The sequence below is a fragment of the Fusarium fujikuroi genome, chromosome FFUJ_chr08 (assembly GCF_900079805.1).
Source record: "Fusarium fujikuroi IMI 58289 draft genome, chromosome FFUJ_chr08".
Taxonomy (NCBI): Eukaryota; Fungi; Ascomycota; class Sordariomycetes; order Hypocreales; family Nectriaceae; genus Fusarium; species Fusarium fujikuroi.
In genome coordinates, this window is record NC_036629.1 from 2,458,740 (window position 1) to 2,475,345 (window position 16,606).

The 16,606-nt window shown below is 47.8% G+C and overlaps 5 protein-coding genes and 1 non-coding gene; 2 read left to right on the forward strand and 4 right to left on the reverse strand.

The window, feature by feature from the left end:
* Nucleotides 1-4,770: 4,770 nt before the first annotated feature.
* FFUJ_12612 (uncharacterized protein) lies at nucleotides 4,771-5,319 on the forward strand (the record flags this gene model as incomplete). The annotated part of the gene is made up of 1 exon (XM_023582238.1): nucleotides 4,771-5,319. The coding sequence occupies one exon, from the start codon at nucleotides 4,771-4,773 to the stop codon at nucleotides 5,317-5,319; it is 549 nt and encodes a 182-aa protein (XP_023434797.1).
* Nucleotides 5,320-6,024: 705 nt separating this feature from the next.
* Nucleotides 6,025-7,377, reverse strand: FFUJ_12613 (related to monocarboxylate transporter; the record flags this gene model as incomplete). XM_023582240.1 has 2 exons in its annotated part: nucleotides 6,025-6,984; nucleotides 7,033-7,377. The coding sequence occupies 2 exons, from the start codon at nucleotides 7,375-7,377 to the stop codon at nucleotides 6,025-6,027; spliced, it is 1,305 nt and encodes a 434-aa protein (XP_023434798.1).
* A 344-nt stretch (nucleotides 7,378-7,721) lies between these two features.
* FFUJ_12614 (uncharacterized protein) lies at nucleotides 7,722-10,075 on the forward strand (the record flags this gene model as incomplete). XM_023582241.1 has 4 exons in its annotated part: nucleotides 7,722-7,756; nucleotides 7,809-8,349; nucleotides 8,396-9,973; nucleotides 10,019-10,075. The coding sequence occupies 4 exons, from the start codon at nucleotides 7,722-7,724 to the stop codon at nucleotides 10,073-10,075; spliced, it is 2,211 nt and encodes a 736-aa protein (XP_023434799.1).
* A 635-nt stretch (nucleotides 10,076-10,710) lies between these two features.
* On the reverse strand, nucleotides 10,711-10,805 carry tRNA. The gene has a single exon. It is a non-coding gene (tRNA).
* Nucleotides 10,806-11,251: 446 nt separating this feature from the next.
* Nucleotides 11,252-12,223, reverse strand: FFUJ_14405 (related to cell wall glycoprotein; the record flags this gene model as incomplete). XM_023582242.1 has 2 exons in its annotated part: nucleotides 11,252-11,575; nucleotides 11,627-12,223. 2 exons carry the CDS (start codon nucleotides 12,221-12,223, stop codon nucleotides 11,252-11,254), a joined length of 921 nt encoding a protein of 306 aa, XP_023434800.1.
* Nucleotides 12,224-13,199: 976 nt separating this feature from the next.
* On the reverse strand, nucleotides 13,200-14,912 carry FFUJ_12615 (related to pyruvate decarboxylase; the record flags this gene model as incomplete). The annotated part of the gene is made up of 1 exon (XM_023582243.1): nucleotides 13,200-14,912. One exon carries the CDS (start codon nucleotides 14,910-14,912, stop codon nucleotides 13,200-13,202), a length of 1,713 nt encoding a protein of 570 aa, XP_023434801.1.
* Between the last annotated feature and the right edge of the window lie 1,694 nt (nucleotides 14,913-16,606).

Below are 16,606 nucleotides of genomic sequence, written 5' to 3' on the forward strand. Positions count from 1 at the left end.
ATACGATCTGCTCGCCTCCACAGCTCCTCCAGAACGTCAAGCGATACTGAAACCGTCCACCTCTCGGAAGAGTAACCCCCTTGCCCAACAAAGCCTGATAAACTCATCAGACTCGACTGCTTTAGTGACAAAGGCCCAAGCATCAGGTCGGAAGAGCCTTATGGCCATGGGTGAGCTTGGGCTTGACTTCGATCGACTGCATTACCGCTGTCATTATAAATCCTTCCTTTGTTGGTGTTCCACAATCCCTATTTATGGGGTTATGCAAGGTGCTAACATTCTAATTACTCGCCTAGACACTACGCCAGCACTCCAAGAGCCTCGCGTGTCTTCAATCATCGCGAAGTCTCCGAATGCCGATTCTACACAGGAAGCGATGCTTGACCACTTGAGTGCCCTCGATGAGTATTTCCAACCCTAATACACTGAGAGAACACGATACGTGCCATCTGTATCGGTCCTCAAAGTCACCCCTCAGCAGATTCTCCGTCCCGACCAAAAAGCGAGCTCCCGCCATACATGCCACAATTACATTTCATGTCCACCGCTTTACTTAATTCCCTCTCAAAAGCCTGCCGATCGTTGCGATGGCTGTCCCCTTCATACAGATCCCTTCGAGGTGCCGTCCTCGTGAAAATGGGACATAGCCGGCCAATCACAATCTAAAGAGGGTAGTCTCTGCGAAATATCTGGATGTTTTCACATAATGAACATAATTCAGTGCGCGCGATGCAAGCATCAGCCTTCTCTAACCTCCCAATTCAAATTAGCGCCCACAGATTCTGAGCACACAACTCCATACGATCCCGGTCCTTCAATCTAATCTTTTAAGATACACTGGTTCGACGACAAGGAAAACTGATATCGATGCGCGACTATTTGTTTTCCCCTTCAAGAAGACAACATCCGTATCAGACGACAAGGCGAGTGCAAACGTTTTGACGACTCCGAGGACTCCAAATTTTCATCCAGCCCCCGTCTTCTCTGGCGCAGCTCAGGAGAGGGACATCGGCGCAAGATCAGACTGGCGTAGTGTGTAGCGGATTGACACCACCCCTACCACGTTGCCCGTCTTTGACACCAACTACGGAGTCCAGAATCCGAATATCACCATTTACGAGCTTCAGACCACAGGTATCTTGGGATAAGCCTCCAACCTCACCTACAGTATCCGAGAAGTTGTTTGTGGGTTGGAAGACAGTTTTCAGTTGTCCGACATTCGTTCAACGCAACCAGCGTAAGTGCTAACAACTTTACACTTCCTCAGAACCCGTTCAACATCATTCAATTTTCACTCAAGTTCCCGGACCCAAGTCATATCCGAAGACACAAGGCTGCACCACTTCTCTCCAGTCATTGATCCCCCGGGTCGATAGGCGACGCATCTTGTATAAGAACCAACGCATCCTGTTGTGGTGATATGAGCTAAAAGGAGAGGTCTGTCCATAAGACAACACAGCAATATCCCACCACTTTGAGTGCCCGCGCTAGGTGGAAACATCGGTGTATCCGCTCGTGGTCTAAACTTTTAATTTTTTCGCTAACAATTGTGAATTGGGTGTTTCAGTAGATCAAGCCCCCATTCCGTTCATTGAACACAACCGCTCGAAAGCATAGATTGTACCAGATCTACCACTCCGATCAGATATATCGATCCTGTGGCCCTTTCACTGCCCATCGAAGTCTTCGAATTGTTTCCCTCCATCGATCGATTACAAAATCCCAGCTTTTTATAAACACACTTGGCTCCATGAAAAGCCAAGACACTTCGAAGACAGAAAGTCCATCAAATCCATCAAATCCATCAAATCCGTCGACCAACCATATAACCACGCCCAAGTATGGAGAAGCAAAAAGTACCATTGAATTTTATGCTTCGGGTAGCTGGCACGGTCGCTGGAGTCGACACCCGCATATGACACTTCTCCTCGAATCGCAAACAGCATCTCTTGCAGGTGTTTTGGCTCACCCTTTCACAGTGCTTGTTTGTCAATCTTACCTCCCACAACGGTCCTACGTCACCACGAGAATCAATGATACTGGTTTGACAAACCAAAATACTTCGACGAAATCAAGGCCGTTCAATGGAGCCCTCTAGGTTCTCTCGGCTGGATTAAGCTCTCAGCCACAGGTCTCAGCGGCAAATAACACTTCTAGCTCACAACTTAGACGACTAACTCTTGACCACTCCTCGGAAATGCTACCCAGGCATACCAACTATGCACCCAACAAGACATGCTCATACCCAAGCCATTAGTTTCTTGCAGTTGTTGTTAGGCGATGTCAGACACTCGCGTTTATGTGACATCTTCCTCCAATCACATCACCGTTCTGGCACCACTAAGGGAAGTTGAAGGCCTTTTGACATCAACATTCTTGTGAAATCCCTAGTTCCTTAGGGTTAGCGTTTTGTCAATGTCTTTGTTCCATTCAATGATCACTGAACTGATAGGAGTTGGCTTTTCTTCTAGACTCAGCTCATATTGGCATTCATGACACTATCCCCGTTTTTGTAATCACCGAGATGCTTCTTCAGCTGTGCTTCGCACGTACACTCGTCGACTTTGCTACTGCTTAGACCTTGAGGAGACTAATCTCGAGGTCGAGAGTGCTGGCATCTCTGTTTCACACGTCATCACACGTTGTGGTTCGATTATGACCGCAGATCCGTCCAATGCCTGTTTCTTTCCTATCATGCCAGGACTACGCGTAGGTACGTTTGTCCAACCGAACTACTGCTTCTCATCATAATAACCATGCCAGCAACTTGCACTATATGTAGGGTATGAACTACATGAGTGGCTTTCAAGGCATTGGCACAAACGGCATGAGTGGCTGTGAAAGTGATTTGGCCAAGGCTCCAATAGTCACCTAAAACGCCATTAAAGGGTTGAACTTCATCAAGCCATAGTCCTCCTGGGTGGTACAAAAGTAGGTTATCATCACAGAAAAACGCCTGTTAACAAGATGGACATAGTCGTCAATGCAAGTTAAGTAGACTTTGAAGAAGAATAATCAGCTATAAGGAGATTAGCATGTTTTAGATGATGTTGAGCTTTGATATAAGTTTTGCAACAAAGTTCGAACTATGCATCTCTCCATTGTACACTGTGGGGATTTTGTTTGACCATTCTCAGTTCTTCTCTTCTCTTATATTATACTATCGAGAACAAGACCAGGGCTGATGCACCTGTCGTCTCTACCGGCCCACGTCGTCGTGGATGTCATTAACATCCACGTCAATACAGCAGCTTTCGCTGGAAGCATCACATCTGCCACTTTCTTTCGTCGAATCGTTATCCAGAACTCATACTATACATACAATGAGTTCAGAAAGCCATATTGTGGCGCATTTCGCTGGTCATCTAAACCTGCCATCCAACTCTCAGCCAGCAGCACTTTAATCTCTGTGGCCCTTGAAATCCTCCCCTCTCCCCTTTCATCTTGATGCTTTATCTATTTTTCATTCTTTACAGTCGTCCCTAGATACATATGCAGCACTGTGTCTATGATCTTATAGTCTATTCTTCGTAGAATATAGCCATCTTCACCAGGATAGCCACAGCCCATCCTTTTTATCTGCTTCGGTATTGCAGTACCATTCCGAAGTTTCGTTGTGGTGGCTTAGCAACTCTCCTTGCTCACATGGAAAATAGATACCCTTCACTCCTCATAATCTCGCTCGTATAAGCTTTGGCCAAATGAAGCATGTGTGCGGTCTTTGTGAGATTTGGACCCAAAGTTGTGCACCGAACCGCGTGACATAAAGATGCACAGAACTGGGGCCAAAACTAGGAGAAGAGATTGTTGCTCTGTCAATGAGAAGGTAAAATGAATGAAAGCCTGGGATATTAATACCTGTATTAATGAGTTTAGACTATCGAGCTAGCGAAGCCGAATCCCCTCCGTACCATGTTCTATATGCTCAATCCGCTTTATGCTTTTCTTTTACCAGTCAACGGGTATCTTTGAGAACTTTTAGAACATTTTTAGACGCTATTCATGAGCTTCTGCCTCTCAAAAATACATGTGAAATTGCTAGCAGTAGAAGCAGGCGTCTGTATTGCGAGATCGTCTCCTTCAGCGTTGATGGTCAACGCACTTTGTGACAACCCAATTTAGAGTCATAACAAGCTTGACCCAATGATCATTACTCACCTGTCTCTCTGTATTACCGACAACCTAAACCAACACTTTCTATGTGTGAGGTATGGGGATAGGTTCTAGTTATCAGGACAATTCGCCGTAGTATGCGTCGTTACAAGAAGCAACACCGTCTCCCAGCCACAAATTGAATTTTGACTTGTCAAAGTTTGTAAGGCCCATCTTGTGCGTCTATGGCTTGAGTAGGGACTAGTTTTTCTTTTGCACCTCATCAAAAGCATAAGCGATGATCTTAAATCGCTTATGTCCATTCAGCGTGAAAACATCACGAGGCTGTATGAACTCAAATACTCATCGGTGCCCACTTGATTGCAGAAGCTTTACCCTGGTTCTCATAGACAGTTCTTTCCGTGCGCATTGCAAAAATAGAAATGTTTTAAAAGTTAGTAAACAGTCTAGAGTTTATACCGAATTCTTACAGTCAAACTAAGTTATATGAAGCTCAAATCTTGTCTTTCATTCATACCATATTTTTTTCTGACCAACCTTATAAAGAGAAAAGGTATAAGTGCATCTCGACAATCCGCAAAACATATTATTCTCATACTCCTCCTTAACAAAAAAAGGTCTGTCAACCATCATTCAGAGCAGCCTTCCGATATCACCATGGCTGATGTAAATACTATAGCAGCCCACCCTGAAGATTACCGAGACCAGTCTGCAACTGCAGAGGAGAACCGGGGCGAACCAATTATGACAGAATTGCTGGATCTTACTGCACAATTCGCCAAGCTCTCGACCACCTCAGCGAATCTTACGAGATGCATCTCGGAGCCTCCCAAGGCACATGATAGGGTTTGCAGGAAACGAACTTGTCGCAAACCACATCATCATCATCTCCATGGTCTCCAACCCTTACCCACGGAACTATGTCCACGACACGCTGCAGTTGCTGCGGCTATTCGACGTTATTTCCGATCAGTCTCAGAGAATAGGCAGCATGTGTCGGCTTCACTAGATTCGATGCTGAAGGGTATGACTGATCCAGGGTGCTCGAAGAGGTGTAGCCGAGCCCGAAAAAGGCTTCTGGGCTGTCCTCAAGATGATCTCCCAACAATAGCCGAGGATGCTGTCTCACCACAACATGGGGGCTCTCCGATGGACGTTGCGATGGACATTGACGTACGAGATTCGTCTTCCACAATGCAGAAGTAATTTCAGATCGGAAGGCTCATTGAATCACTTTGAAATGCATCGAAGTTTCTACATGGAGCAGACATCTACCATTTATTTTCCTATTCCCAACGGCGTCTACGCTAAAACTGCTGTATTGTAGAGCGTCTTTGTTATGCGTAGGTAAGTTCATTGTTCCGTATATTTCCACGTTCAGCATTCACTAATTCGCATCTATAGCTTCCTTCAAAAGATCTATCTCCTCATTTCAGACAGCAAGTTGGCGTTAGGCATCTTGCTTTGCATGAGTCCCGTAAACCCCCGATCTTAGCCCAGGTCCACCGCCTACAAGATAATTTCACTCTCAAAGACATAGAATGGTTCGGAAACACGCTACACGGTGGCCGTGTTTGGTTGGCTACATGTTACCAGATAGGTTGATACATGAACAGTCGAGATCATCCTGTTATGTAGAGCAGAGGAGATTAGTACAGATTTTAATGGAGAAATCAAGTTGCATTTTTTATCTGAGGAGGGACTCTTAAGAAACCGACAATACTAATCGGTCGAGTTACGCCGCTGTCAGGCCATGTGGTGAAACTACCGATAAAAGCGAGCAGCAACAAGAAGATCATGATGATCATTTCCCAGACATATTAACAAGCCGTGTTTTGTAGAGTATAATACAGCTCTTGAAGTACCGCAGGTATGCTCCAATGAGGATACCACACTGATACCAGAGCTAGGTCAGATCCTACCAAGGATCCCCTTCTCTGTCCACATCTTGGCCACAGTAGCTAGGCATCCACCAAATAAGCACATGACACCACTGAAAACAGAGACCTGCAGGAAACCCCCATACTTGCTCACAAGAACACCGTTGACAGGCGGACCGATCAAAGCTGCAAGAGAGCTCACAGCCAGTCCCATTCCCATATAAGTCCCGTTGTTTCTCGGGTCCTTTGATACGAGAGTGAAGGCTGCTGACACGCCGGAGATGATTGTTCCAGAGCAGAAACCAAAAACCAGAGCATAAACCACCAAGGCTGCTGTGGACTTTGCTTCGTTCATACAGAGAATAACAACCCCGGTGCACAGTCCTCCGAGAGAGTACATGTTCAGACGGCCATATTTGTCTGCCAGAACTCCCGGGATGATGCGACCAAAGGTTGACGCAGCGTTCGTGATGGCGAGTAGATATGACGCCAGCGTGGGGTTCACGCCTCGTGAGACTGCATAAGTCGGGATGAAGAAGAGCGGAGCAAACATGCCGATGAAGAGAAAGAATAGGGATCCTATGACAAGCAAATACAAAGGATCTTTGAAAGGCTCAGCAAGAAAGAACGACGTCTTTCTGCTTGGCAGCCGGGGTCTGACTGCCATGCATGAGAAGGACATGATAGGTATCATGACGAAGCCCATGATGCGGATGGACCAGCCGAAGCCAAGAGAAGAGTCGTTCAACATCTTTGACAATGCGATCGGAAAGACAACTCCGCCGATAGAGGAGCCTGAGACGGCTATCCCGAAAGCAGCGGCTCTTTTCTTGTCAAAGTATTGGGAAACGGCAGCGAAAGCGGGGATCTGGAGGAAAGCCATTGCAGTGCCCATGAGAATACCTTGAGCAAGCATGAAATGCCAGTATTCAGTACACAGGCTCGTCATCATGGTCGCGAATACGTACGTAACGGCGGCTGGGCGAAGGACCTGTGAAACAGTTAGCCTCAATCGTCTCATGATGCGTTGAAAACATACCCAAGATCCATAACGATCAAACATGGGACCACTCAAAGCTCCAACAGCGAACTGAATAAAGGTCGAGATGGATCCAATCCAGGCTATTGCATCTTCTGAATGTCCTTGAAGTTGGTGAGTCATGTAGTATTCTTGTAGAACTCCGAACGAGTTGGCGAAACCAAGACATGAGAAGAAGATACAAGCTGATCCAGCTGCTACCAGCCATGCCTGGAGACCTCCATCAGGAGCAGGCGAAAGATCAAGAGGGTCACCTGATACTGTCTTCTCTTCTTGGTCCATATTGTTACCGGAATCAGAAAGTGCCTGGTCCTGAAGCCTGATGAAGTTGTCCTGATCGGCCATGACTAGGAACAGCGAAAATGGTGTTGAAATGGTGTTTAGGTAAGAGACTCTTGAATAGAATACGTTAATGATATGGAAGATTCCCTCGTCGTGTTTTCAGGTAGCTCACTCCTTTTATATTGAGCATGACAATCAAGGGATCAAGTTGCTCCTAGCTTCTCTCATGCTTACAAGACAATTGACCAATCACCATCTAACGGAGTCGGGGTCGGACTCGGAATTAGGCCCTAAACCGGCAAATGGAGAACCATTAGTACCAAAAGCGCACTTCTCATCACCTGAATTACACAATTCTCCGCATCCCAAGTCCTTCTTGCAAAGCAACATCATCAAATACCGCCAAAATGGAACCTGTGCGTCGCCGACGAAGACCAGCTGTGTACCAACTCCATCTCCGATTACATTATAAAGTATGGCTAATGTTCTCGCAGGTCATGCAATCTTTGTCGGAAGCGCAAGATGCGCTGTAATCGCGGATCGCCGTGTAGCAATTGCATGCGCGCAAGAAAGGGCGATTGCGTCTACGAGAATCCTCCTCCAGCTGAAAGAAGCACCGCAAGTCAAGATCATATCGCCGAGATCGGGGGAGATTTCAATGCATTTTTCTCACTGCCAACGCCTGAAGATCTTGTCGCAAGCGCAAACTCTGCATTACCCGGCGTGAGTACAGCAGCAGCGAGCTCTTCAACAGGTGCGCCGACACCGGTCAGTCAATCGTCTGTTCAGGAACTCGACATGCTGCGAAGCAGAGTGCGTCAGCTCGAGAGTCAACTATCCTCAGCCACTGCAACACCATTGCAATCTCATCTCTCAACGCCAGCCTCAACACTTGAAACCTCGACTTCAAGATTAGGCGGAACATTTCACCTGCATTCTCAAAGACAACATGCCGGCGCATTAGCAACACCTCGAGCCATCTCTCACAAGTCGCGGTTCTTCGGGCAGAGCCATTTTGTCTGTGGATTACCATTGGTAAGGCGCGAAACTTCAATTCGTCGCAAATGCTAACAAGGAATAGCTTCGAGACATCATAGAAGCAATTGACCAGTACGCGAGTGAGACTTCAGGTCTTGTTATCGGAGTCCAGAAGTGCAAGACTATGGCAAAGCGCATAAAAGCACTACGTGCACCAGCATGGCCGACACCACTCACCACGGAATTGGCATCCAAGGCTGTTTGCGACAGTCTCATCGAGTGTTACCTGGAAGGTATAGAGAAGGTGTATCGTGTACTTCACGTACCGACATTTAGGAACAAGTATGATGCTCTGTGGACCTCTGATGTTGAGTCAGACAGGGACTTTGTGGCTCAACTCAAACTGGTGCTTGCGCTGGGCGCGACGACCTACGATGGCAATTTCTCGTTACGAGCCTCGGCCGTTCAATGGATATACGAAGTTCAGACGTGGATATCAGAGCCAGAGTTCAAATCCAGGCTCGGTATCCAATTTCTTCAAACAAACATTCTGCTTGTTCTTGCCCGGGAGATGGTCTCTGTGGGAGGCGAATCGCCCTGGATCGCCTGCGGATCGCTCCTCAGGACCGCTGTGTCGATGGGTCTGCACAGAGATCCCGCACTTTTATCGAAAACTACGACAATGGCTTGTGAGATGCGACGAAGGCTTTGGAATACGATACTGGAACTCTGCCTGCAGTCAAGTCTCTCGTCTGGAGGACCGCCAATGATTACAGAAGAAGAGTTCGATACTGAGCCGCCCGGGAATTTTGACGATGACGAAATTATGGTAAATGGTGCGACTTCCAGACCGAACAGCGTCTTCACCCAAGTTTCGACAGCGAGGGTATTGCGATTGACGTTTGGTACTCGTCTCAAAGTTGTCAAGTTACTCAACAATCTCAAATCCGGTGACTCGTATCAAGAGACACTGCGTCTTGATGCAGAACTGAAAGCTTCATACAAGGAAGCCAATCGGTTTTTGAAGGACTGCAAAAGGGGCCAAAACTCAGCAACGGAGTTTGAGCTGTCTGTAGGTGACTTCATCGTGCGCCGGTATTTCTGTGCACTTCACTTTCCATACTATGGACTCTCTTTGCAAGAACCGAGCTACGCCTTCTCGCGGAAGATGACGGTCGAGTCAGCTTTCAGAATGTGGTCCACTATATTCTCAGACAATGCCAACATGGTAACCTCTCCAGACAAACGACAGTTCGCGCGTCTCGTCACATGCAGCTCTGGGTTCTTTCGACTCTCAGCATGGCAGTCCAGCATCTTACTCGTCCTCGAACTGAGGAGCACGGTCCAAGAGGACGACAGCTTTTCCCTGGCACCAGTACGACCAGACTTGTTGAAAGTCATGGAGGACTCGAAATCATGGAACTTGCGAACCATCGAAGCGGGCGAGACCAACATCAAAGGCTATCTCATGCTGTCGATATTGAGGGCACAGATCATGGGCATCATGCAACATTTATCTGAATCTGAGATCGTTGAGTTCATAATCAAAGCTGGTGAAGAGGCGATGCAAGATGCATTAGTAGTGTTTGAATCGTTCTTGGCTCAATTACAACCTGACGGTACAGAGATTCAAGATTTGCAGGAAATTGATCTTGGCTTTATGAATGACTGGGATTCACTGGTGAGTGCGTTGCTTGAGGCGATTGATCAGTGCTGACATTGACAGATGGTCGACGATTTTCTTGATGATGGTGTTTCGGATCCACTTACATGGATATTTTGACCTTTTCAAAGCATATACTGTATTTATATGAGGATGTAATGGTCTGGGAGAGTACAGAATGGTGGATCATGTTGTGAGAATGGAGTGATACCCCACGCAAGTTCACTACGGCTCTGGGTGTTAGTCTTTTTTGTCTGTCTAGATAACCTGAAATACGGATAAAATATATATGTCAGTTTAAAGGTATGAGTTGCATGCAAGGTAAGTCAGTGTTCAAAGCTTGATCGGGGAGTCATTGAGGTGGAGGTTGATAATGCATAACAGCATAAGTCATGTAGTCAACTCCACCGAGGTGGGGTCATGCAGTTACTGCATAATAGTGATTTCAGCGTCACATATCAAGTCAAATCGCCTTGATACGAATGCATCTCGAATGAATTGGGTCAATTGACTGCTTCCTCGAACAGACAATATCATTTCTTACTCATTTATCCCCAGTCAGATGCTGCTCGTTAGTGTCTGTCAGCTAATGGTGAATGTGCATAAAAGAAATGCCCCACCTTTCTCCCAATTCGTCCAATTGCATAACAGCGACAAAGCCTCAACTCCAACAACTCAGGCTCATCCAATCTCGACAGAACCTCAATACAAGACATCAAATACGGCAAAGAGAAGAACTGGATGGCGTTGGGATTGCTCCCGCCAGGGCTTGAACCTGAGACCTTCGCATTACCGGATACTCGGGTTGAAGTATTAGTACGACGCTCTAACCAACTGAGCTACGGAAGCCACCAGTTTTGATTGGTGGACAATGTCTCGCCAGAGATCATGAGCTTACTGTGGAGTTGAGACGAGGCGGATGGAGCTGAGTACAGATCTGTGTTGGTTGTGGAGTTCCGAACACCGCCATGGATGATGCAACTGTCACCTTGATATTCTCATTGACCTGGATGCCCGGCCTGAAATTCACAGGCAAAGACTCGTTATGTACAAGGCACAACTGATTATGGCTACTGTCATGGCTATGATGACTTAGAAGTTTCGATAATTCAAGTAGAAGGGAATGCAACACCTGAGTTCAGGAGATCACGGGGAAGAGAAATGTTCAAAGCACCAAATCGTATTTCAATTGTCTATAAGCGTATATGCGGTAGATCTAGCACAAATTATTATATATGGATGAAGTTAAAAGTCCACCATCCACCTCCTATCTCCAACAATCACACCATCAACCATTTAGAGCATGGCAAGAGCACCAACGACGGCAATGATACCGGCAGGGACAACCTGGGCGGCACCAGCAGTGACGACGTGAGTGGGGGTAGTAGCAGGAGGAGCACCAGCGGGCTTGGTACCGGCAGGAGGGTTGTAGGCGGGAGCGGTAGCAGGCTTGGTGGCAACAGGAGCGACAGAGCAAGCAGTGGGGGTGACGAGAGAACCCTCACCGTTGAAGGGAGAGTAGCCAAGGCACTCAGCGTAGGTAGCAGCGCAGTAAGACATGTTGGCATCAGCACCGGTGCGGCACTTGTTGTAGGCGTCGGAGCACTTCTCAGCACAGCCCTTGTTCTCAGCGGGAGAAGAAGGCTTGGGGGGAGCGTAGCCGGTAGGGACAATGGGCTTGGTGGTGGTGAAGTGGCAGTCAGGGACGGTGACAGTGCCGGGAGCAGTGACGGGGATGGTCTTGTTGCCGTAGGTGAGGGTGGTGGCCTCAGGGCAGTAGGTGGTGACAGCGGTGACAACCTCGGTGGTGTAGACAGCAGTGGGCTTTCCACCGGCGTGGCAAGAGGTAGGCTTGACGAACTTGCCGCTCTCCCAGGGGTTGTAGTTCAAGCAGGCAGCGTACTCAGCAGCGCAGGTAGCCATGTTGGCGTTGGGGGCGACACGGCAGTCATCGTACTTGTCAGAGCACATCTCAGCGCAGTCCTTGGCGTGAGTGGGCTTGGGAGGAGCAGCATAGCCAGTGCCGGTAGCAACGGGCTTGGTGATGGTGCAAGAGCAGTCCTCGATGGTGAGGGTGGTGGCCTCAGTGATGGTGTAGGTCTTCTCGCCGTAGGTGAGAGTGGTGGCCTCAGGGCAGTAGGTGGTCAGGTGAGTGACGACCTCAGTGGTGTACTTGACGGTCTCGTTGGAGGGAGGAGCATAGTGGGGAGAGGCGGTGGCAGCGCCGATGAGGACGCTGGCAATGGAGGCAGACTTGATGAAACCCATTTTGACGGTTTGGTGCTGGAATAAGCTTAAGCGAGTGTAAGTGTTTATTGAGCACGAAAAAGTTGGACTGTAAACGAGAGTGTTCTTGTCGTGGATGGGATGAGAAGAAAGGAAGTGTACAAGTCGGAAGGGGATGGGGGTTTATAAAGCTGTCTTCGCCTCAGCTGAAGTGAACGTTACTACCGATGCCGAAACCGATCGATGCCCAGACCCAGAGGAGAAAGTCCACTCCCGTCTAGCAAATTGCGGGGATCAGGAACCACACAAAAGCTCGTGTTTATTTACAGCAACAGAACAGGTTTTCAATACGAAGAGGTAATTTACCACCTTAATGGGTCCGGAACTCGGCCTCTCCTCGCCAATCCCATTGGCCCTCGCTATACGGCTCGCCGAGGAGGCGGGCGACAACCGGCAGGGATTAACCCGTGAGCTATACGACGAGTCATCTCAACCCCTTCCCCCTGCGCTAGACTAAACCGTACCGTGCAGTACCTGCGCTAGCTCGACTCACACTTAGCGCCCAGCTGATGATTTATGCATCCTTGATTTGTGGTTAAAAAGAGAAGTCAAATCTTGGTTCTTGTCAGCCTCATGATTCTCATGCTTTAAATTGACCCTCGTAAACAGTGATCTTCTACTTTATTTAGGTCAAGCAATTTAACCTTGTCGTGTAGCTAGCACCTCCACTACGACATCATCACTACAGACTCAAGCTACAGAACTTTGCTGGAATATTGGGTCTGCCGGCTTATCCGAACAAGACTAGCGTTTTTGAGTTTCATCTGGTATTACCGGCTCCTGAACTGGACGGATAAATCACCGGCGGGAGAGCGTTTACGAACGATTGGATGTAAAAGTCTCAAACTTCATGATTGGGTCAGACACGCTGTGGCGTACTGAGCTGACACGGGTAAGCTGACTAGAACTTGATGATTCAGTCAGATATATTCCGACCGTATCTGCTCCACTGATCAATCTACTGGCTCTCTTCCCGCGCCATTTGGCTGTCCAGCAATTCCTTCAACTCGCCAGTGCAGTCTTCCTGGCCCATGAAGACTTCAATCATCGTGACTCCCTCGCTATCCTGCACCACTTTCGAGTCCATCGCTGTCCTCAATTCCGCAAATGTCTTTGCTGAGAAATATCGCTTCGATGCCTCTTCTTGGCTCAATCCAAACAACCCAAGGGCATGTTGGTGGTTCCACGGCGAAATGTTGTTGTAATCCGCATTCCTTCCGTGAATGGCCCGCTCAATTGTATATCCGTTGTTGTTGATGACGAATATGATTACGTTGAGCTTTTGCTTGATCATTGTGCTGATCTCTTGGGCAGTCATTTGTAGACTTCCGTCGCCGATGAACAAAACTGCTCGCTGCGAACCGTTCACGTCCCGTTGGGCTAGCGCTGCACCGAGTGTGGCGGGGAGCATGTACCCGATCGATAGCCATGTCACGCATGTGAAGTAGCGACAGTCTTGGGGCAGCTTAAAAGCCTTTCCGCCAGTCGCAGCGGTACCAGTTTCGGTCAGAACAATATCGCCACGTCGGAACATGGGGTTCACGTAGTGATAGAATTGAGCTTGGTTGAGAGCATCCGATGGTGAAGGCTCAGCTGGCGCCTTCGCCGCGATGGCAGGACTCTCAATCTTGGCAAGTTTAGAAGAGTCAAGTTGGCTGACGATCCTTTCAAGATACTGTCGAGGGTCCACGTCCCGAATGACCTGGCCAGCGATCTTGATCTGACCAGGCGAGAACGAAACAGTCACACTCTCCTGCGGCATCGTCTTGAAGATCTCAGTGTTAATGTTGCTCATGTGTGGACCGAAAAACAAGATAAGATCAGAAGACTTGAAATAGTCGAGGGACTTTTTATCTTCGGCGTTGGCCAGGTATACGCCATGAACATTGGGCAACTCCTCGCTGATCAGACCTTTTCCAAATGCTGTTGTCCAGGTTGGCCAGTTGGTAGTGTTAATGAGCTTATTGATCTCGTCAATAGCACCGATACTACGACTCTCGCCGTCAACATAGAGGAGAGGCTTGGAAGCAGAGTAGATACGCTGCAAGATCTTATCAACGGTCTCCGCGCTGATCTCAGCAGTAGACGGCGCAGGGCGAATAACAGGTCTCTTCTCAAAATTCGCCGTCGAGACCTGCATCGAAACCAGATCATCAGGGATCTGCAGATAAACTGGTCGCTGATGGATCATGGCTTGCTCAATGATCCAGTCGATCTTATCAGCTGCAGTCTGTACATCCGTCAAACACGTCTGCGCAGCTGTAACATGTCGATGCATCTCTGCGAACCTTCCATACTCTCCGTCTATGAAAGTATGATGCACCAAGGCCCTTGCACTCTGGAGGGTTCTTGATGGTGCACCGACGATGTGGATGACTGGTGCTCGTTCAGAGTAAGCACCGGCGATGCCATTGATCGCTGAGAGTTCGCCTACGCCGAAAGTAGTGATCACAGCACTGAGACCTTGAATACGAGAGTAACCATCTGCGGAGTAGGCGGCGTTGAGCTCATTGCAGTTTCCGATCCAGTTGATGCCAGTTGGTTTGATGTAGTCCAGCAATCTGAGGTTATAATCGCCTGGAACGCCGAAGATAGAGCCGATCTCGAGTTGCTTGAGACGGGTAAAGAGGTACTCCCCGAGGGGGACAGTTGCCTCCTTTGTATGTGTCATCTTGTGTGTAAATGTCGTCTATGTCTATGATGAGAATTGAAGAGGTGTTGAAGAATGAAATGTCTTTATATATCTACAAGAATCAGGGCGTCGATGACATCCCCGCGTTGATCCGCATCTTGACGCCTTTGATTGCCGGGCTCACATTCCAAATCGGGCAAAGTAGCAGAAACTCCACGTCTAGCCGGTTCGTCACCTCTTTTGCCGAGGCAGGCCCGACTGTGGAGATCTGGGGCTACGCCAATTATGGTGAATTAAGCGGCGTTAGGGATGGAACATTATTCATCCCTGATGCCCGCCGGCGCCGCAAATCATTGACGGGACACCAAGGTAGCAACCATGATAAACTTTCGAACCCATCTGAGCCATACCCTTGAGAAAATATTACAAGGTAAGCCTTTTTTTAATAAAAGAAAAATTAGATCAAATAGTTTAGATAAGGGAAATACCTGTTTTATCTAATCTTAATGTCGAAAACTAGGCTAAAGAACGATGAGGTGAGTGTACAGGGTAAGCGGGGTTCTCTGATAACGACCCAGCGTTGGCTTAATTTGTAGCCACGCGTGACCACCAGAGACATGACAAAGGGCGTCGAATTCGTTATCGTGACCTGAAACCAGGCTTTACACCGTGAGTATGCGGTTGCCGACCGCCATTCGACTAATGCTATGCTAAATCACCAAAACGTCAGAGCTGCACTCCTCACTCTGTAAAGGGTGCCTGTTCCTTATCGGTATCGATAAGACAAGGGATACCGATAGGGCTGACTTAACTGATCTCATTAATTCAGGACAAGGATCACCATGTTGATTTACAAATTTAGATACAATTATTTGTGGATTATGCTACCGATATTTCACATCTATAATTAGGACCAAGGAACAAACAACCGAGATTTTACTCAACAGCCTTCCTGGCGAACTGTGGCTCGTGTCCAGGTGCTTGCTACCCAATTTCGTCAATTGATCTGTTAGGTGTCACGACCCAGAAAGCTGCAGTCCGCACTCGTCTCAGAGAGCTTATAAGATAACTGTTAGTCTAGGTAGAGAAAATAACTGCAGATTTTGCGCTATACCGTCTGAACTGACTTTACGAGAGTGTTATTTGGAGTTGGTAGACCTGACAGCTGATGTTCACATCACGCGCCTCACGCAGATTTTACGCGTGCTCATTCCTTGCATCTGGAAAACCCACCAAATAATGGGGGTTAGAAAACGACGCGCTAAGGCGTTGACGGATGAGCCTTGATGGGTTGATATACGAGGAAAGCCAGGCACGTCTTTGAGATGAAATAGGTACAATACCACTGACCCTAAGTTCAATAGCATCGCCGTCGACATCACTATTGAATATATGATATAATTAGTTTGCTGGAAATAGTGCGACTGGACCTTGAAAAAAGTCTCAGGCCGGGGACCGTTCTTGTAGGCGACCCCCGTGGCTTCATTTATGGCAACAGGATCATCTTCTCCTTGCCTCGTATGGTTAGGACAGTTGTAGTGGACAATGTCGGCACCTAAATCAAGCCCATTGTTGAGTTGAGAGTCAATTTGACCATGCAAGAAAGCATTGCTAAGTCAACATGACATGTATCGAATTCAGGATCACTAACTAAGATGCAGTCTCAAGGCCATGATCAGCTACTGGCTTGGCAATCGTTTTGGAATTTTCACTTTTCGATGGGGTTTCTTGGC